The sequence below is a fragment of the Drosophila miranda genome, chromosome 2, assembly GCF_003369915.1.
Source record: "Drosophila miranda strain MSH22 chromosome 2, D.miranda_PacBio2.1, whole genome shotgun sequence".
In the NCBI taxonomy this organism is placed as follows: domain Eukaryota; kingdom Metazoa; phylum Arthropoda; class Insecta; order Diptera; family Drosophilidae; genus Drosophila; species Drosophila miranda.
In genome coordinates, this window is record NC_046675.1 from 28,706,162 (window position 1) to 28,726,612 (window position 20,451).

At 41.7% G+C, this 20,451-nt stretch overlaps 5 protein-coding genes, 1 long non-coding RNA gene and 1 other non-coding gene across 11 annotated transcripts in view; 4 read left to right on the top strand and 3 right to left on the bottom strand.

Moving 5' to 3' along the window:
* Positions 1 to 6,184, top strand: part of LOC108155084 — a 7,368-nt gene extending 1,184 nt beyond the window's left edge. The window contains exon 2 of the long non-coding RNA XR_004471776.1: positions 6,017 to 6,184. This is a non-coding gene — a long non-coding RNA (uncharacterized LOC108155084). The remainder of the gene's footprint in view (positions 1 to 6,016) is intronic.
* Positions 1 to 12,171, bottom strand: part of LOC108155079 (protein AF-10) — a 27,558-nt gene extending 15,387 nt beyond the window's left edge. Inside the window, exons 1-5 of one of the 4 annotated variants that reach the window (XM_033388331.1) lie at positions 11,757 to 12,171; positions 9,192 to 9,670; positions 8,936 to 9,132; positions 7,407 to 8,875; positions 7,030 to 7,117 (exon numbers count right to left, since the gene is read on the bottom strand). In XM_033388331.1, the coding sequence (XP_033244222.1) occupies positions 7,030 to 7,117; positions 7,407 to 8,875; positions 8,936 to 9,132; positions 9,192 to 9,670; positions 11,757 to 11,791 (2,268 nt within the window). In that variant the 5' untranslated portion in view covers positions 11,792 to 12,171. The remainder of the gene's footprint in view (positions 1 to 7,029; positions 7,118 to 7,406; positions 8,876 to 8,935; positions 9,133 to 9,191; positions 9,671 to 11,756) is intronic. The other 3 variants (XM_033388332.1, XM_017285691.2, XM_017285694.2) reach the window with 3 other exon arrangements.
* On the bottom strand, positions 1,015 to 5,770 carry LOC108155080 (muscle LIM protein Mlp84B). 2 transcript variants are annotated; one of them, XM_017285697.2, is made up of 2 exons: positions 5,669 to 5,770; positions 1,015 to 3,056 (listed from the first exon to the last, which is right to left on the bottom strand). In XM_017285697.2, exon 2 carries the CDS (start codon positions 2,980 to 2,982, stop codon positions 1,498 to 1,500), a length of 1,485 nt encoding a protein of 494 aa, XP_017141186.1. In that variant the 5' UTR covers positions 2,983 to 3,056; positions 5,669 to 5,770; the 3' UTR covers positions 1,015 to 1,497. The 2 variants fall into 2 exon arrangements, with proteins under 2 accessions (XP_017141186.1, XP_017141187.1); XM_017285698.2 differs by lacking the exon at positions 5,669 to 5,770 and adding an exon at positions 4,038 to 4,106.
* A 137-nt stretch (positions 12,172 to 12,308) lies between the features above and the next one.
* On the top strand, positions 12,309 to 14,109 carry LOC108155081 (secernin-3). Its single transcript, XM_017285699.2, has 3 exons — positions 12,309 to 12,705; positions 12,772 to 12,962; positions 13,023 to 14,109. The coding sequence occupies exons 1-3, from the start codon at positions 12,553 to 12,555 to the stop codon at positions 13,747 to 13,749; spliced, it is 1,071 nt and encodes a 356-aa protein (XP_017141188.1). The 5' UTR covers positions 12,309 to 12,552; the 3' UTR covers positions 13,750 to 14,109.
* Positions 14,110 to 14,245: 136 nt separating this feature from the next.
* LOC108155082 (ELMO domain-containing protein 2) lies at positions 14,246 to 15,481 on the bottom strand. The gene is made up of 2 exons (XM_017285700.2): positions 15,038 to 15,481; positions 14,246 to 14,979 (listed from the first exon to the last, which is right to left on the bottom strand). Exons 1-2 carry the CDS (start codon positions 15,285 to 15,287, stop codon positions 14,279 to 14,281), a joined length of 951 nt encoding a protein of 316 aa, XP_017141189.1. The 5' UTR covers positions 15,288 to 15,481; the 3' UTR covers positions 14,246 to 14,278.
* Positions 15,482 to 17,208: 1,727 nt separating this feature from the next.
* LOC108157229 lies at positions 17,209 to 20,421 on the top strand. The gene is made up of 6 exons (XM_017289186.2): positions 17,209 to 17,578; positions 17,633 to 17,804; positions 17,873 to 18,671; positions 18,746 to 18,798; positions 19,102 to 19,290; positions 19,346 to 20,421. Exons 3-6 carry the CDS (start codon positions 18,629 to 18,631, stop codon positions 19,814 to 19,816), a joined length of 756 nt encoding a protein of 251 aa, XP_017144675.1. The 5' UTR covers positions 17,209 to 17,578; positions 17,633 to 17,804; positions 17,873 to 18,628; the 3' UTR covers positions 19,817 to 20,421.
* Positions 18,982 to 19,053, top strand: Trnag-ucc. The gene has a single exon. It is a non-coding gene; the product is annotated as a tRNA-Gly (tRNA).
* Positions 20,422 to 20,451: the final 30 nt, after the last annotated feature.

The window sequence follows — 20,451 nt, forward strand, 5'->3', positions numbered from 1 at the left end:
ATTCTAAATGGTATTTCACTTAAGGATTGTTTCTCTCGAGTGATTCACTTATTATACAACCATTATCAATCAGGCACGTGGTAAAAGTATTCCTTATAAACACATTCTGAAAATATTTTCTCACTCAGAAGCTCTTTGGAATTCAAGAGGTTTTCCTCAAAGATTTAAGAGTTTTTCTTCTCTCTTCAGAGTTGAATCTTTCTCTTGAGTGGAAAAGCAAAAGCTTTTGAGGATATGAGCATCAGCATCATATTTATATTTAGAAAATCATTATGGAACATTTTCGAATGTGTTTTACTCTCAAAAACACACACACGAGATCTAGAGATCTGCTGTATATTCATATGTATATTTAGAGAACTTGTTCTTCTCGTGCGTATGGTTGAGAAATTATTTTTCATGATGTTTAGTCGGTCGAGAACCGAATCGAGGAGAATCTATATATAGATCCGATGAGGTGGCTCAATTCAAAAAACCGAAATCCACCCACCCACCATTCATTGGACCAGGTCATCATCCATTCCATCCATCTATGCGTCCATCCACTAGATGGGGGCATTCAACATACAGTACAGGTAGAGATATCTGCGGTATGTTGCACCCAATTAAATCAATTAAAACTACGAAAAACATTTTCGAAATTCGTTTTCTTAGTTGTTGTTTTTGTTTTCATGGAACCCACTGGGGCATATATATTATTTGGATGTTATGTGCGTGTGTGTTGTTGTATGATATATAAGTATTATTTTTCTATATCCAAATCAGAGCGATTTCTTTCAAGAGATTAAAGAGTGATGAGAAATGGGTTTGAAAATATATCATTATAAATAATCAAGATTTCGTAAGCATATAAGTATCGTAAGAACTAAAAATCATCTAAATATACATCATCGTCATATATCAATCATCATTTCTTCATTTCATCATTTCATCATTTCATCATTCATTGTATCAATGTTTATCTTTTATCATATCATGAGTAGTATATAGAATATTTCAAAGTATGTTTCTTTGTTTTTTTTTTTTTTTGGAGCATGAAACATACTTTGCTTTGTGTACAAAAAATAAATATAAACGACTTTTTGGCTCGCTTCGTTTCCCTATTAGTCCTCCTATAAGTCCTGTGCTTTCGCTGGGACTGCACCTTCACAAAAGTTAAGCCTTTTTTCATGGGCCTCTGCCGTTGGTTTGTCGTAATAGATCGTTAGGTCATTGGTTTCGATGGTTAGTTTCGCTTTTTGATTCGTAAGTTCTTTTGGTTGCGGTTTTTTTTTCAAGTTTTTATTATTTTTTAAACTTATTCTCACATAACCTAAAAGAAAAATAGATTTGTTGCATCGTTGATCGAAATATCGTTGGAAGAAAACGAAGACTAAGTTAGCTAATTCCTTTAAAAGTTAGTTAAAACAGTTAGGGGATAGATAGAGGGGAGGGAGTTAGATTAGACAGAAAATTCGGAACGGAACGGAACGGTTCACAGACATAAATCGTTTTCTTTTAGAACGTTGTCAAGGCGCCCGCGCCGATACCATATCCGCATCCCTTGGTTCCATAGTTGCGACCATAGCAGGCCTTGCAATAGATATCACCATCGGGCCCGTCGTTCAGATTCGTCGAGTCCAGAGATTTGCGACAGTCCGAGCAGTAGAAGCAACGCTTGTGCCAGATCCGGCTCTTGCTGATCATCTGTTCGGCGGCAAACACGGCAAAGCCACACCGTGGGCATCCGCCCGAGGTGCGCGCTCCGTTCAGGGGACCGCCATCGGGGAACTGAATGGTGGACTCGCCGCTGGTCGACACCAGAGTGGGGGCATGGCCATAGCCAAAGCCCTTGGGGCCAAAGTGCTTGCCATAGCAGGCCTTGCAATAAATATCGCCATCGGGTCCATCGCAGGCCAGCATCGAGTCCAACGGGCGTTTGCAGTCGGTGCAGTTGTAGCACTTCTTGTGCCACATTTTGCCCTTGGAGAGCTGCTGCTCGGCGGCAAAGACAGCGCCACCGCAACGGGGGCAGCCCTCGCCCTCGCGCGCCTTGATCGATGTGGTGTCTGCGGCGTAGAAGGGACGATTGGCGCTGATCTGGTCCTCGGTGAGGCCGTCGGTCTGAAGGAAGCCCGAGCCGCAGGCAAAACCATAGCCATGGGGGCCCCACTTCTTGCCGTAGCAGGTGCGGCAGTAGACATCGCGATCGGGTCCATCGCTGGCATTGATCGAATCGAGCGTCTTGTGGCAGTCTTTGCAGTTGAAGCACTTCTTGTGCCACTCACGACCCTTGGACAGCTTCTGCTCGGCGGCGTAGACCATGCCACCGCAACGGGGGCAGCCCTCGCCGGGACGCGCCTGGATCTTGTCCACATCGATGGCAGCACGGATCTGCGGTGCACCATCGTCATGAGCATAGCAATCGGACTGGAGAGCACCGCCGCCCTGGCCATAGCCGTAGCCCTTGGGGCCGAATTTCTTTGCGTAGCAGCCCTTGCAGTAGATGTTCTTGTCGGGCGCCTCGCAGCAGAGGATCGAGTCGAGACCCTTCTTGCAGCTGCCGCACTTGAAGCACTCCTTGTGCCAGCCACGACCGCGGGCCAGCATCTGTTCGGCCGCATACACATAGCCGCCACAGCGTGGGCATCCCTCGCCTTCGGGGGCACGGGCAATGGCACGGGGCTCCAGACGTGCGCCATTCCTCACCGATGGACCGTCGCCGTTCTCGCGCAGGAACTGTTGTCCATTGTCCATCGAGAGTGTGCCGGCGCCGGTGCCAAATCCGTAGCCCTTGGGTCCGAACTTACGTCCATGGCAGGTCTTGCAGTACAGCTCGCGCTCGTGCTCTGTGCAGTTGGTGGAGTCCAGCGATTTGTTGCACATGCCGCACTTGAAGCAGTTCTTGTGGAATACATAGCCACCGGCCAGACGCTCCTCGGCCGCGTACACACTCTTGCCGCAGCGCGGACATTTGGGGGCCTCGATCGGTTGGAAAGGCATTTCTGTTTTCGTTTTCTGTGTGTGTTCGCTATCGAAAGGATCTACTCGAGAGTACAAATTACTATTCTTATTATCTGAAAGTGCACAAAGAGAGCAGAGGAGAACACATAGAATCGAATCGTGGTGCTTTAGCGTGGAGTTGTGGGACGAAAAGCGTTGGCTGGGTGATGAAAGCGATGAAAGGTGTCGGATTTTCAGTTTTTAGCGGTTAGAATATGTTTTAGTACATTTAGTACGTTTTAGCACATATCTAAATTCAAGATACCAGTACTAAAATCAATAAAAGACCTTTTTATCAATCGTGTATGACGAAAACAAGTTTTAGTATAGATCTAAATTTTTAGATCACTATTAAACTCTATTTTCTTTATGCAAATTTGTTTTTTAAAGACTGAAAATGTTTCAGTACATTCTATAAATGCCTAAACACTCGTCCAGCTTAAGTGTATGATCTAAATCAATTAAAATCCAATGGTGGCCCTCATCTGGGTCATCTTGTCTGCGTTCATTGAAAAATCTAAATGATCTTTTCACTAATTTATCCCTCAATTTACAGCATGTAGATCATCTATCAAAAACCTTATCTGTCAGTCGTCAAAAACGTCATCGCCTGGGGCTAGAAAAATTACCCAACCCAACCACAGACGTACACGTAATATTAATGAAGATTTTCCCTTCTATCTTTCTCACTTTTTCTCGGCAAAATTCAGAGAAAATTCTTTAAACATCACAGAAAAACATGAGCAATAAATGTGTATCTATACAGAATACAGAATATTTTTGTATAAAAATAAAACCCAGACAGGTAGAAACACACAAAAAAGTGACCGCGAGGCTATGACAGATATATGGGGATGTGATGTGTGCGAGACTGTGTACTAAAAACACTTTTGAGATCTGAATCACCACAGTCTATGATTTCTTGTGATCGTTGGGGATGGTTTAGATTAGAGTTGGAAATGCAGGTGGGGGTTTTGGTGCAGTTTACAGACGTGTGCAAATATCGGTTAAAAGCTGTGTCTAGATATAGATATATGACGGAGACGGGAACCTACACAACGCACTAAAACCACACACGGAAGCGCCGAGTACTGAACTGGAAGATTGCTCAAAGCAAACTAATCTATATATTTCTGAGTGCACACGGCACGGCCGAGTCCGAGATGATTCTTCCTGCTCACAGTTTTTTTGAGTTGAGAAACTTTAGATGCGGCAACAGCAGCAACACGGAGCACTTTTCCTTCGTTTTCATTTTCAGTTTTCAGTTTTTCATCTAATATCATCTCGCCCAGAGAGTGGGATGGAAAATATTATGATTGTATTGGGGAGCAGCAGCAGTTCTGCGGTTTTCAACTTGTATTTTTTGTGTGTTTTCACATTCTACAATCGCTTCTTCTTGCCTCTTGCCGTTTCAGTTTGTGTTTTTTATGTTCGCTTAGTTTTTGAGGGTAAAAATGTTGTGTGAAAATGTTTTCCCCCTGGGGTGTGGAGGGCGCAAGATCATAAAGTTTGCGGTCGCTGCATTTTCTCGTTGGGAGTACACGTACAATAATCAACGTAATTAAGCATCTGGGAATTTGTTTATAACCTCTCTAGGCTATATTTTCTATGAATTTAAACGCTAAATACTGAAATCTAATCATACGAAACGTTTAACTAAATTGTTTGTTAACTCATTGGGGTATAAATTTCAATGATTAAATATTTTTAGAACATCACCGATGTGGAATTTATGGACAACATCAAGTTTTTGGATTCCCCTCAGCATTTCTTCTTATCATTTTTGTTTTGTTTTCTAACTGTACTAAAATAATTTCAAGCGGATTGTGTTTTTCTTAGTCTTTATTGCATGATCTAAACTGTTTCAGTCTCCAAGTGTGTTTAGTATACGAATTTCTTGTTCATTTGAAGATAGATTGATTATTAACACAAATTTCCGTGTGATCAACTTCTTTAGGTCTTCCTTTTAGGGTTTAGTACAAGAATTTCTTACTGATTTTAATTAAGACTGAAACCGGAGATCCATTCTTTGATCTAAACTGATTTAGGTGTTTTTGATAGTGTTTAGTACACCAATTTCCTTTAGCTTTCTATATAGATTAAAGATTGAGTCAATCTTCTATGATCTAAAATTTGTTAGAAGTCTGACTTTTTGTTGATTTATAAAAAAAAATGAATTTTTAGCACATATGTTGTGGTCTAAAATGCTGTGAACATCCTTGATTATCACACAAATTGCAGTCTTAACTTTAACTTGAACAATTTTTCAGTATTTTAATGTGTACCACATTTAGTACATGTACTAAACTGTTTTCTACTGTCCACTGTACCGAAATATAGAAAACTCCCCATAGACAATTCAAATTTCATTGAGTCAGACAGCTGCGTGTGTAGGCTTTTTCCACTAAAAAATATCCAAATCTATAAATAAGAGTAGGAGTGGGAATCAGCGCTGCTTCCTCTGTGGAGCCACACACAGCATTCCTCCACTTTTTGTGGGTCACAAAAATGTGAGCCATAATATCACACAATTTCTAAAATTAAACTGGAAAACTTGAGGACAAAACTGGATTGCTTTAACCGATATTTTTGCACAGGCACTGAATTATTTGAATATTTGGATTATATGAGCTGCGGATGGGGTATGGTGATTGTCCCTTAATCCATGATGGTTTCTAATATTTACTTTTCGTTCGTAATAATAAGATTCGCAAAGGAAAAAAGTATTCTTAATTTTAGTTTTAGCTTCGATTAACAACGATTTTCAACTGATCGCTCTGCAAAATTGTCATAATTCTCGATGCTGTCGCTGTGGCGCTGCACACGGCACAACGGCTACAACGACGACAACCACAGCGATATGTCGCCAAGAGCCACACTATAGGGATGAGTATATAGACAACAATTCTACCATCAGCTGAACAGAAAAAAACAACAATAAATGAGCCAACAAACCCAACAAATCACAAAATATACTTGCATATATATTCCAATAAATTTAATCTATGAAACATTTTCTTTCTGAATTTTTCAGAATTTTTCCAGGTGGAGGATCTTCTCATGACAAGGCAAAAAGAGACGTATATATATATTTTTGTTAGTTTTTCTATTGAATCAACGATGTGGTAGTGCCTGCTGTCTGGCTCAAAGTCGATGTCGATCAATAAATTAACATGCACATTTGCATTTAATTAAATTTCAATTCAATGGTATTTTTGCCATGCATTTTTGTGGTTCAAACAGAAAATTAATGGGGCATGGGGGTAACGTCGAATGTACATCAATCAAATGGGGGAAAATATAAGTAGACAAGCGGGAAAGAGATACTATGAGACTGTAAGGTACCCATTGTAGAGAAAGGGGGAAACGAAACGAAGAAGGACCGTTGAGATATGCTGCATTACGCGGTGATCTGTGTATCCAAATCGGTAGTGTATAAGCGGGAAAGAAAAATGAGAGCCCATAATCATTTCTATGTTAATATTCCATTCATGTTTTGAATTTGAATAATAGTTTGGGCAAAATGGATTCTCCGAATCCCAAATTTTATATCCCCCCACAAAATACTTTAAAGGGTAATATGAAAAAACAAGAAATTCCTTTGAGATCCCACCTTTGTACAATTCCACGCACACCTTGCTCTTTTCAAAAAATAATTGCATTTTTTCTTCCACCTATAAATATGATACGAGAACGGTAAAAAGCGCCTGCGCCTTCAACTTTTGGCAAGTGAAACGAATATATATGTAGATATTTGCTATTACTAATATTATAGTGTATTCCCTCTGGCAAACAATGTGGACATGACATGCTCGAGACAAGTGTAAAACATCATTCAAAATGCAACATTTTAGCCAGAGAGAGAGAGAGGGAGAAACACTCGACAGAGATCGCAAAATATAACGAAAAGTCACTCAAGAGATACAAAAATCTACAGCTCAAGAGCTTTTCCATTCTCTTTTCTTCATATATTCGATTGTTTATCAGTATATTTATAGAACAAAAGTATATACTTAAAGGTAAACAATTTGTTGGAATAAAACTTACCCTCTTGGAGCTCTTTTCTATTTCCTTTTCAAAATCTGTTAGTGCCGTCAGAGTCACGTGTGTATCCTTGATCAATTCGCGAAATGAACTATAGATTTATAGAAACAGAAATCAATAAATATTTTTTACAGAGATGATAGATTTTTTGGGTAAGAAAATAGGTCTCATACGATGTTGGTCGATTCGATTGATAATTTCTACAAATAAACAAACTCGGTTCTCCGTTAAGAGCCGTTTACAACTATTGAACAAATTACAAAATGATAATTATCGGAGGTATAGGCATTCCGCTGTTCGCTGGTAAGCGTATCATTTATCAGTGGACATTGGGAAACCTTTCTAAACTAAATTTGGAAAAATTGTAACATGTAAAAGACCTTTTCTTTGCCGTTCTCGTAGCCCACCTATTGCTATCGTCCAAGGCTGATGGAGCGATGAGTGGTGGGCCACTGCCACTGCCGCTTGACTGCTTCACCGAATCGGCTTTACGCTTTTTCGATGCCACACTCGTGGTTTGTGTGGGATTGCTGACGGAAGACGACGACGAGGTTGCTGCAGATGATGAGGATGCCTTGCTTGTGGTCAAATTAGTGGCCACAGTGGAGGAGACTGTTCCTCCTCCGCTTAAGCCCTGGCCCAGGCCTGCAGTCAGATTACTTGCAGACGAACCAGCGCCTGGTAAAGTGTCAGCACTGCTGCTTGCCGCAATGACCGAAGAAGAGTCATTCAAAGTGCTGCTGCCCGGACGTAGTTCTGTACCGAAACCCGTGCTGCGGCTGCTGCTGGCATTCAGATGAGTGCTCACATTGCTGCCTGCTCCTCCATTCGTACTTAGGTTTTGGGCATGATTCGAGATATTGGCTGATGCAGCGGCGAATAGGGCAGCCACAGGGCTGCTTACAGCGGCAGAACCAATGGCGGCTGTTAGAGTTGACGAACTGTTGCTCGGCTGGGTATTGCTGCTGATGGATGTGCTGATACTCGAACTGCTGCTTGTGGCACTTGGAATTTGAATGGGTGTGGTGTCCTTGTTTTTCAATAACTTCGACGAAGACTTCTCCCGCGACGAAGAGGAGCTCGTAGATGTTGAGGTGGCTGTTGAATTCGATAAGCTGCTGCTCGTGCTGCTGCTAGGGGGATTATTTCCGCTGTCCTTGCTGCTATCCTTTTCCTTGCTTGAATTTGATTGCTTGCTCAAGCTTTTGCTATGCTTGTCCTTATAGCTGCTGCTACTGCTCGAACTGCTGGCCGAGGATTTTGTTGTGGTGTTTGCCGATGTTGTCGACTGACTGGTGGCGGAGGCCTTCTGAGAGCCAGAGCCACTGCCAGAGGAAGGTAGATTTATTGCACTTATGCTGCCACCGGCCACGTTTCCGCCAGCAGCTGCTGCTGCTCCTGTGCCAGCCGGCAGACTGGTGCTGGTACTATTACTAATATTGCTAGTGCTACTACTCGATGGTAGTAGGCTTCCTCCGACTGGCAGATTGCTGCCTCCGCCCGAACCTGCGGAACTGGAGGTGGGATTCACCACTCCCGTGGATGATGATGAGGAGCTGCTGCTGCTGCTGCTCGATGACTTGCCCGATGCATTGCTCTTGCGCTGCTTGGACGATGAGGACACACCACTGCCGCTGCCGCCTCCGGAGACTGCCCCTAAAGAGCTGGCGTTCAAGGCACTACTGTTGGCACTGCTGCAGCTGCTGGTTATCTTAATGCTCGTTGCCGAGGTAGCTGATGCATTCATTGTGGAGTCAATATCCTTCTCGGGCGACGAACACGAATCGGATGAGGTGTCATGTTGTATGGGTTTGTATGGCGGTATGGTTTTGACGTTGCCGCCCTTTTTCTGCAAAGTTGCAATCATATTAGTGTGGAGATCATAATTATATTCCCCCCACATACTCACCAGTTTGCTATAATGATGCTGGCAATAGCCGCAGTACTTCACATTATCTAAATAGTTGCCTGCCTCCTCGCAGAGCAGACCCAGGCTCTGGGCGCATGTGACATGGAATTGTTGCTTGCAATTGGATTTGTTGCACTGCATGCAGGCACCCTTGGTGGAACGGCCACTTTTTCCAATCTCCATGCAAATGTAGCAGGCTGTAAAATACCAAATTCTATATCAAATCTCAGCTCTAAAGAACACCATTTCCACTCACCTTTGTGGAAGCGTTCCTCCGGTATCTGCGATATAAGTATGGGCTCCATGGTGGTGACATTACCGAATCGCACTTCGGGTATATACAGAGCACACACCACATGTGCCCATTTGTTTTGATCTGTTTTCTTGAGCGCCCCGTCCTTTGAGGGGCACAAATGGCAATGGACGCGGGAGGCGGGCTCTTGGGATTCACATTTGCGACAATACCAGGGTCCGGTGGGGACCGTCACAATGCCATAGCATGCCTGATGCACGGCAACCATGCAGTTTTGGCCGTCACAGTAGACGAGCGGGTTCTCCGGCCACCCCCGCTCATCCGAACAAACACAACAGCCGCCCACCATTTCCTTCATATCGTCCAGCTTGAACTTTTTAATCTTGACGAGTTTTTTGTTCAAGTTTGCGGAGTGAATGGTGTCGTCTTTGCTGGAGTCTAGCTCCAGTTTTGCATTGAATGAAGATGGAATTGTGTTGGAACTGCAAAAAGGATGAGGAGAAAGATATATACGTATTATTCCCGGTTTCTTTACCGATAAAGCGGCGCCAAGCTATCGATATTGACGGAGGTGTCGCATTGCAGTGTGCATGGAGTGTAGTGGAATTCGAGCATTATGCAATTAAAATCTGGTGGCCTTCAATACAAGTGTCTGAGTGAGATAGCACACGGCAAGGTGTCAAACAAAGAAGGTAAGGCACTCAGACAACTGTCCTGCACACCTGCTTCGGTATGCGAGAGCTTCACAATGAGAGCGAGAGGGTAGTAAAATAGGCCACCCGAAGAGCAGGCATGCCTTACCTTCACTTTAAGATACCTTGGTGCATGGGCTCCACTCGCAAAATATTGACACACGCAATAACACACATTCACACAATGGCACTGTTGTACATGAAAATCTCTCAATGTCAAGGTAATTTCGCCGACGTTTTAATAAGCCACGCAATTCTTTTCTGTTGAATCATTTATGTAAATAAAAATGGCCATAAACAACTCAGCACACGTTGCCACCGCATATTGATATTTAATTTATTGACGGTGATAAAAACGGTCAACAAATTTTGGTAACATTCACTCACACTCAAAAAAACCTACGCGTACGCACACACACATTAAACACCCGAGGCATTCCATTGGTTGCTGGTTCATTGAACTTGAACGAAAAATCGCTCTCTCGATATAAACAAAAGGCAGCACCAAAAATAAAACAGGAAAAACGCTGCATTACAAATCAGGGGCTAATTTTGGTTCCACTGTGCAGCAGCTACATACATACATACATGCACAGGAACATACATAAGTAGCGGGATTATGTGGGTCGCCGCCGCAGCATCTGCAGAGATTTCACAATAATAGTATTAACGGCATGCGGGCGCTGTTTCTGCTTCATTCATGCATATGGGCGTTCTTTAGTATGTGTGTGTGTGTTTGCGTGTGAGCGAGAGTTGAAGTTCTTATTCCACCGTTATTGGGTCAACGTGTTGCCAACTGCCGAAAAACGCACCGACTGCGCGAGAACTTTAACTTTAACGGTGTAAAAGCACACAACACACAAACACACACACGAACACGCGCACAACTCTATGCATGAAACGAGGCCGCCGCTCTGCACGCCGCTTTTGTAATGTTTACAATAATGGGGCGACGGATAGAGAAGGGGGAGCAATGCACTTTCCACGGAGCACGCCTACAGATCACATAGCCAGATACATACACACAAACATACAACACACATATACAGAAGATGTTACATATGTACATATATAAAATGCCGCAAAAGGGGGCGCGTTAGGTGCTTTTGGGGGAGGAATATAAGCGACACGGCACTCTACTCTATATATTTTCTTCCTTCCAAAGATGCTCTCAATGGAGGGGGGCGAGTGGAGTCAATGGGGCGGCTAGAGTGCGAGGGTGGTTTCCCACATCCGTTTTTCTCGCTTAAAGCATGTTAAATTTCTCCAAACGGAAAATGTGTGTATACTCGAAGCTTGAATTTATTGATTTTTTTGGGAAAATTGCTTTAAATTTGTACCGTACACACAAAAAACACGGCTTTAAAACGTCATCAAAAGGCAAATTGTATAAAAAAACTAGTTTCGGGCGAGGGAAAAATGCGCGCGGTCAAAAGTGGTCAAGCAACGCATATAAAGAAATATCTCTTTTTTTTGGGAGCGTCGGTTGGGGGGAGGGAGGGAGGTTCACCAAAAACTTGAAATTCTTTCCACTCTTTTTTTGTTACACTATTTTCACACAGTAATATGTAGATTTCTGATTGGGGCGCTAACAAAACACCTTTTCACACAGCGAATATCGATTTTCTTTACCCAATTTGACACTTGAGCTGAACTTTAACCAGCCTTATTGAGCTGGTCGTGCACTTGTCGTTTATTGGGCTGTTAGTTTACTTTTTCCCAAATATTTTCACGGTTTTATCGTCCCAACAGCCGCCCACGAGAAGCAAACGCACGCAAGTAAAATAATCAACACACGAACAAAAAAAAAGGCGCTGAACATCCACCAGCACCGTACAACAACAACAACGACTGTATTTACAACACCAACACACACCTTGTAACTTGTTTGTTGTTGTTTCGCTCGCACATCAGGAGCGAGCGTGCAAGCCTGAGAGAGACAACACCACCTGCTCTGTATACAAATGCAATAGACGATTTTCCCTATCGATGCGCGATACTTGTAACAACAAACCAACAACGCGAATTTGTTAGCCACCTTAACTAGATTGCGGTATTCTAATTGCTATAATTCTGCAACTCTCGACTCGATACGTTTTTTTTTTTTGCTACTTAATATCTGCGACCGTCAGTGTGACCGCGAAATTGATAGATATACAGTCTGACTTTCAGAAATATACCGAAAATACGTCACAGTTCCAAAATATTCAGTAAACTACTGATGAATTATTTGTATTCAAGTTCCATAATTTACACACGATTTCTATATTGGTGCATGGGACAAGAAGGTGAAACCCATAACTCGTCATAAAAAAAGCTGGAGAATACTATAAAAAGTATAAAACTGGCAAGGTGTGGGAGCTAGACATGGTGGCAAGAAAATCAGTGTGGCAGTATATAGTTACATCAGTGATTTTATCTCAGCTGATTTTAGCTCAAAAATCAATAGAAAGGACTTCTTAAATAAAGGTGGTTCAATTGGGCTAAGTTGGTTCTTTCATCGGTATATTTACGGTATGTTTTGAAAATGAGACGGTATATTTGTGAAGGTCGGACCGCATATTCGGTCGAAAAGGTTCCAAACAGCTGAGGGAAGGAAAAATCAATTTTGCAACTCCAACGTCGTCTGTTTTCTGGTTCTGTGCATTTTAAAGAGTTAAAAACCCGTAAAAATGTCCTCTAACGGCGAGTGCTTTGTTGTTCTGCCTGCCAACTGTGTCTCTGGTACCCTAATTGTTGGCCGCAATGCGGAGGACGAGGCATCTGTTGGCGTTGCAGAAGAAGTATGCTACTATGATGTCAGCGACGTCATAGGGGAGGGGAAGGTAAAACTTCAATTCTTGAAACTCGAACTCGATCAATGACTCACGCCTCATTTGCACTGTTAACAGACTGATGGCGGAGCCGCTGCTGAATCGAGCAACGAAGACGCCTTGCGTGTTATATTGCAAAAACCTAAGCCCGGTCTATGGGGCGGTGATTTCGGGGCCAACGAACGCGGCGTGGCCGTAGGCCTCACCTGGACGGATGGCGAGGAGGATGCCAAAGACAACGATAGCCTGCTGGGCACGGATATAGTACGGTATGTTTCAGATCAGGCTCTCTTTCTAAGCTCTCTTTAAATGATACATGAACGTTTTAGATTGACTTTGGCCGTGTCTAGCGATGTGGAGGCTGCCGTGGACCGTATTGGGCTGCTGGTTGCTACCCACGGCCATGATAAAACCAAGCTCAATTTTATAGCGTGTGATTCTACTGCCGCCTGGCTCATCAGCTGTGCCGGAAAGGTCTGGGCCGCCGAGAAGGTGGAGTCCAGCTTCCTGCGGCTGCCCAGTGGCGGTCTGACTGTGACCACCACCATCAACAAGTCCAGTGAGGGTCTGGACGCAGAGGCCAGCTTTGCAGCGGCCCACGATGCCGAGGCACAGCCACCAGCCGAGGATTGGTGCGGCCTCAAGCCATCGGGCGATGGCACCTACACTCAACACGATATGTTCGAGACGCTGCGCGCCGCCAGCAACGAGAGTAGCTCCAGAGCGGCCACTGTTTCTGTGCTCTCGGCCAAGGGGATATGCTGTCATTGGTTTACGGCCACGCCCAATGCAGCCGAATCTGTGTTCAAGCCGTTCGTTTTCGCCCCCAAGCCTCGGATCTCGCCACTTACTGCAGTACAGTCAGAGGCTGAACTAACGCTCCTACACAAATTGCATTCGCAGCGCAAGCCAGCGGCCCTGGAGCACTTGCGCAGTCTGGAGCGCTCCTGTGTGGACGAGTTGAACAATTACTTTTCGCTGCAGGATCATGCGAGCGACGAGCTGGACGAGCTGCTCAAGGACTGTGTCGAGGCGGAGGTTAAATTCTATCGCTAAACGATACTACAAATATTGATATTCCAAAAAACAAAAACTAGCTTGCAAGCGCCTCTATTGAGCCTTGGGATTTGACTCTGATGCATTTTTGATAGGCTATATCCAAAAACAAATGACTTTCTTGTGCAATCTTTCAATCGATTTTAATTTCGTTTAGTTTTTATGCTTTTGCGTGATATTTAAATAGTTATTTATTTACACCCATCTCTCATCTTGACTTAATTTTGAAAACGAGTATTATTATGTGACATTCCAATCTTAGTTTCATTTAAAACTTGCATTAAAATATTTAAATATATATACACATATAATAATATATGGCTCTCAAATAAACGCATAAATCTGCATTTATAATAAAAAGTGAGCCCAGTCTTAATCGGTATCTGGGGGACTGAGCAAGAACTCGAATAATAAATTAACCAATGATTCATCTGTCTTAGAGATTGATTCATTCTTTCCCCGACACAATCCCTTTAATGTTTAAACAAACCAAACATCTACTTCATTGCCATATATTTACACATATTTTTTAGACGGATTCTACAACCAAATTAGTTTTAAAAATTGTATTCTCATTGTGCAGGGCCTCTAATTTGGAGATTTCAAACGCCTGATAGATCTCACGAAAATCCATTATATTGCGCGGATCGCTTTCCATCCAGAATCGATCAAATTCAAAGAATAGGTAGCAATACAATTTATGGAAATCCTCTATAGTGTTAAAGTCCTGCTTATGCAGGGCCACCACATTATAGAAGTGTGTCTTTGCTTGGCCGGTCTTCACCAGATTGTAGGCCATCGAAGTAAGATTGATGCCAACAATGGCATAAGTGTAACCGCGTGTGGGATGCATCGAGTGGAGCAGCACATGCTTCGCGGCATCGTTGTAGGCGCTGGCGAAATACAGCAAATTTTCCAGGCCGAGCATGCCCATGCCTCGGAAATCCGTCTTGGGATCATCGCCCTGGAAGCCAATGTCTTGCCATTGTTTGCTTACGCGTCCAGTTAGCGGCGCCTCTGGCATCAGCAGTTGCCAAAGCTCCAACAGCTTGTATTCGTGCTCGGGGTTATCCGAATCATATTTCTCGGCCCGCAGTTGTTCTACCTGGTACATCAGACGCCTGTAGCCCCAAATGGTGGACACACAATTGATAAAGAGTCGGGAAAAGTCCGGATGGACATTGTTTTTAATGCGCTTTGCCTGCATAACAACGCGTGCGGCACGGGAGGCTACATAATAAATAAATTGATTAGAAAAATGGAGACCAGAGATTTTCTGAAGACTTACAGAACTCCAGGAGATGCCTGTTGTCAGCATAGGGTGCTACCTCATCCAGGTCGTGAACCACGCGCTTTATTTCATACGATTTGGACAATGTCAGGGATCTTTCCACTTGTCGCGTCCGGCTGGCCCCCGCCCGGGCTCCATAGCAGATTCTCTGCAGCTCCGATAGTCGGGTAAAGGCGTGCAAGAACCATTTAATAAACGGCCTTATATAGCTAAATATAAAGGGCAGCAATCTGTCTAGTATAAACATTATGACTATGAGACTTCTTCTGAAAATCGTCAAAGTTACGAATTCGTTTGTTTGCCTATACGTTGCCAAGGCAACGTGGCCGCAATGGTTGTCTCTTCCAGTATATAATAGTTTGAATATTATTTATAATCCCCTTTTTATAAGCTGTCTTTTTTTTAAATTTAACTTGCAACAATAACAATTCTGACAAATATACCGAAGCTACTTCATAAATTTCAAAATATACCATAAACATACTGACGAATTACTTGTTTTCAAGTTGCATCATATTCCTAGTTTCCGATATTCGGTTGAATATTACCAGCTAGCTAAAACCCTCAGCCCTGAACTCATAATTTAATCCGATTGCTTAATCTATTTCCTAAGAGACTGGTTAAAATTAAGTTTTCATCTTATTGCCTTGCTAATAGAATAAGGTTTAAACAAAAACGGTCAACAAAAATGTCCACTAAATTCATTTCATTACATGGGAACTACAAGCTAACTACACACTTGCTACATGTGAACTAAATTGAGCCGACGGTATATTTACGGTATATAATGGTATATTTTATCAACATTTTTACGCTGTTACCTTTTTTTTCTTGACTTTTTTTGTTTAAGACTTGTTTTGGATACAATACAATAAAAATGAGTACTTAAAAATAGCTAACCTTGTGGAACATTTATTCATAAATGACATAAAATTATGTGGGCAGAGCTAAAGGTTTTAGTTAGTCAGCATTATTCAATGGAATATCAAAATTGAGCAATATGAACGAATTTCCTTTTTCGTTTGTTTTGATTAACCTCTTTTTAAGCAAAATGCAATAAAAGCAAGTATTAAGAATACACCAGTTAAATAGAAAATTGATTCATCGTATGTATAAAATTATGTGGACATGGCTAAATGTGCTATATAGATGGTAATATTTCACGGAATATCGAAAACGGGGTTATGTAAATTATAACTCGAACAACTTGCAGTGTTGCCAGATTTTGAGCGTCAAAATAAGCTAGATTTCACAAAAACACAAGCTAAAACAAGCTAAAAATTGTAAAGAACAGGCCAAAAACTAGGCTAAAAATAAAAATAAAAAAACACATAGATATACACATTTCTAAATGTGTTATTATTTTATCCAACTCGCTATTACTCGAATCGGTATATTTATCGCTGGAACGTATTAAATTTAAATATTTCTCCGGTAATTGGTAGTTGTGGCAACATTTGCCATGACGGCGCAATCCATATTTGTAAAATTCAAAAGAATTATAGTCGTATTCATCAGACAATTAAATATTACTAAAACAAACTATATATTTAATATTGAGTTTAAGGATTTAACAGTCATTTTGTTCCTAAGCTTGGTCTTAACGATATTTATTTGACTGATTACACGTTCAATGGCAGCATTTGACCACGGTAGACTAAGGGAATTTTGCCATATTGGGCAAGAATTCCATCTATATTGCTATAGTTGAAGTGTTCCAATATGGAAATGAGATCATTAGGATTTTTATTATGTTCGAGTACATTTTCTGCTGCAAAAACTTGCAGTTTTTCCAATGTCTCAAAACTATCTGGAAGTCTGAAATTAAACAGCAGATTATTATTTATTTTTAATATCAAATCCTATTGAAGTTGGATAATAAGCTCCTTTATAAAATCCTTGCACCTCAATTTTACACAATTACACATTTCACACGATCGCCAAGTTTCTGTGTAGTAGTGACCGAAACTTTTCAACGAAAATATACCATAAATGAATTCAAAAATACCATGATACACCAAAATATGTACAACAAATATACTTTTTGTTCGATTTGCCTAAAAATATATGTAGGATATAAAAAGGCAAACATAAACAGAGTGAAATTAAAAAAGGCTAGATTTAAGGCTATAAGCATTTTCATAATTTTTCAAGCTTTTCCGTTTTCAAATAAGCTAGATCTAGCCTTAAATAGGCTAAAATGGCAACACTGCACTGTACAAATGTGCAAATATGAAGCGAGTTAGCGAATCCACTAGCAACCACGTTGCAATATGCAAGTTTCGAAGGGAAAAGAGCCCTCCTGGACGGATAACAGTGGACGAACAGATCGTCAGATTGAACGAGCAAATGGACATGGTGCTAGAAAACCAAAAGCAGATCATAGAAACCCTGAGAAAACTGACCAACAGCGGCAGTAAAGCGGACGAGTCGCGAGAATCACTGATTGAAGAAGAAGAGCTACAAAAATTTCCTCTAACTGAAATCGAGCAACTGGACATAGTCGAGGAGGCGCTAAATGATCCGGATAATCGTTATGTAAGTGCCTTAATGGGTAACAACAATAGGTATATATAGCTTTCTCTTTTGCAGTTTCAAACAATGAAGGATATTATAAAGCCCGAAAATAAGCCTCGTCCTGGGGGTCTGAGAAAACACTTTCATCTGCTAATGAAGGCGGACTTTTTTGTCCAATTCAACTACGATGGCATTCACAACAAATATCCGTTCAAGAAGTATAAAAACTTCAATAATGCTATATATCGTACGTTAACTATATTTCGATTTCTGTATAATCTCTCTAATGTAGGGTACGGTATGTTTCTTTCACAGGAATCCAAAAGGTTGATGGTTATACAGAAGATGATTATGTGACAGAAATTAGAGCAGTATTTCGTGCCTATAAGAATCGTAAAAGTAAAAATAATTCAAATGCAAGGAAAAAACTCAAAGAAGCGCAGGCCCATTTTGAGCCAGAAATTGATTTTGAAAAGATCTTGTGGCCAGATGAATGAATGCAGTATGAACAGTTGTCGTGCCTTATTGACTAGAAATAGTTAGGTTAGTCTTGGCTCAGAGTTGTTTGGAACAACAAGTAATTGTCTCGAAAATAAATTCTTCCTATATTGTAAAAGGGTTACTCTTTTTATATTCTTCAATTCGGAAATGCGTATTGCATACATCCACATCCGTCCTATCGTCCTCATTCACTTGATAATCTTTTGGTATACGTATGTTCTGTTATCGCAAAAGAAAAGAAACAACTAAATTTTGAGCCAGAAATTTAAAAGACATTGAACTTATTGTGACCATATCTAAGATTCGTTGAATATGAGGGACTAGGTTATACTAGGGCAATCAACGGTAGCTCGCGTGCTGTATTGATTAGATTAGGTACCTATGTACATATGTACATACATATGTGTTCGTATCTTTTATAGACTTCCAGCCGTCGTTTAGTTTGTTGCCGCGTGCATGTGTAAACAGTAAAAAACCTGTATCGGCCTCAGTTATAAACCAGCATTTGACGAAGCTGTTTCTATATTTTTGGTTGCCTGGCGTCGAGTGTCTAGCGATAAGAGTGCGAAAATGCGTGCACATAATGGACGAGTCTGGGGAACTTTGCACGATGGTGTGTAATTTTCGCAAAAATAACGTAAATCATTAACAATTGATTCAATTGATGATAATTGATTGTGTTTTTAGGCAAATTCAAAGTCCAGAGTGTAACCGAAGCTGATCTGGAAGAGGCGCTTGATGTAAGTAAAAATATATATACCGTGAGGTCGTATAGGAGCAAAAGTCACAATATAAAAAAAAAGAACCAAGCTCTTATCAAATCTTCGTCTTTGCGATGGAGTGATGCTGTGGGTAGGAATTTCTTTGAAGACTTCCGCTGCTTCGGCAGCAGTAAATCTACATTGGGCTGTCAGACCCACGTGGCGTCGGTGGTGTAATGGTTAGCATAGTTGCCTTCCAAGCAGTTGACCCGGGTTCGATTCCCGGCCGACGCAGCTCGCTTTTTTGCAAACTTTTATTAATAGCTTTTCTCTTTTTTGTAGGTTCTTGATGGTTCATTTTTTATTAACGAGTCAGTTTGCATTGCTTGTGGTATTAATTTACCGCATAATGCTCAGGCCCGCCAAGAGTTACGAGAGTTGTGCAATATTACAGCGAAGGATGGGGTTTCTCTTTTGGTCAAGGAGGTGGCTACGGAGCGGATTGTAGCAGTGTCTTTTAACAAAATACAGGTAAGCAAGTGGACTCTCTTTATATCTGTAGCTCCTAAAATAAATATTCTTCCAGTACCCCCCAGCGCCTGGTGAGGATCATTTCTTTTTGAAATTCCGCAATGAGGTCGCTCAGAGTCCCCAGGCCCGTCGTTTGATGGATTTTATGATTGAAGTCGACGAAAGGATCGATGTTTGCGCCATGTACAATATGGATTGCTTCTGTGAGCTTATGTTTTTGGCCACCTTGCCCTCCCATGAGCGTATGGGATTGGGTCGGGCTTTGGCCAGCTATACCATAGAACTCACTAAAGAGCTTGCGGAGGGTAAGGGTCTGGAGGACATTGATGAGCAGCTGCGTTCCAAACGTCCAGAGGCTGTGACAGCCCTATGGAGCGGGAGTTTCTCTCAAAAAGTTGGCCGGGCTTCAAATTTCAAGGTTCTTAATTCTGTTTCCTATGAGGACTTCGAATTCGAAGGCAAGCGTTTTAGCGAGCGCATAAGTCCCTTGCATAAGACCTGCGAGCATGTCATATACAAGTTCTAAAAAATCTTGAAGAAATTTGTAGCATACAACGTACAGGTTCTAGGAACCGATGTACATTAAACTGGAGTAGGAAGTACGCGCTGGCTTCGGCTTTTGTCCCTGGTCGGCGGGGTGTGGGCATGTAGGACAGTTTACTACCAATTTAGAGCTCTGGCAAAGGTTACATGGGCGAGGTATGGTATAATGATCTTAAATATATAAAAATGTGCAAGAACTAGATTACATGTTCATTATAGGAACACTAAAACTTTAAACTTCAGACAAAAACCGGGTATATGGCAAGTCCCTCAAGAGCATGAGTACTACGTGTATAAGACCGTGATCATGGTTAAAGACCAACGAATAGTTACCGCACATTCATGTTTTTCATATGGCTTACTTGTTTCATGATAATCACTTACGAGACGAATAATAACTTTGGCTTGGGGATATACATATATTTTCTCCGTCCACGGCGTGGAACTAACACTTTGCCCTGGTAGGAATCTTTGGCTTTGGCTTTATCAAAGTTCACCAGATCTTAAACTAGAATTTTGTTACGGCCTAGTTTTATTTTGGAGTTAGCCGTTGATATTTCCAATAAATAAGGCACGACAAGCGTCGAATATTAAAAATTAAAATGAAAAATAAAACAA

Bases quoted from the DNA above. Each gene is read 5' to 3' on its own strand.
- LOC108157229 (XM_017289186.2), top strand. From the start codon at position 18,629: ATGCGTGCACATAATGGACGAGTCTGGGGAACTTTGCACGATG. The intron at 18,799-19,101 runs GTAAGTAAAAAT...TCTTTTTTGTAG, and splicing joins ATCTGGAAGAGGCGCTTGAT to GTTCTTGATGGTTCATTTTT. The intron at 19,291-19,345 runs GTAAGCAAGTGG...ATATTCTTCCAG, and splicing joins TGTCTTTTAACAAAATACAG to TACCCCCCAGCGCCTGGTGA.
- LOC108155081 (XM_017285699.2), top strand. From the start codon at position 12,553: ATGTCCTCTAACGGCGAGTGCTTTGTTGTTCTGCCTGCCAACTGTGTC. The intron at 12,706-12,771 runs GTAAAACTTCAA...CACTGTTAACAG, and splicing joins ACGTCATAGGGGAGGGGAAG to ACTGATGGCGGAGCCGCTGC. The intron at 12,963-13,022 runs GTATGTTTCAGA...TGAACGTTTTAG, and splicing joins CTGGGCACGGATATAGTACG to ATTGACTTTGGCCGTGTCTA.
- LOC108155082 (XM_017285700.2), bottom strand. From the start codon at position 15,287: ATGTTTATACTAGACAGATTGCTGCCCTTTATATTTAGCTATATAAGG. The intron at 14,980-15,037 runs GTAAGTCTTCAG...TTTATTATGTAG, and splicing joins CAGGCATCTCCTGGAGTTCT to CCTCCCGTGCCGCACGCGTT.
- LOC108155080 (XM_017285697.2), bottom strand. From the start codon at position 2,982: ATGCCTTTCCAACCGATCGAGGCCCCCAAATGTCCGCGCTGCGGCAAG.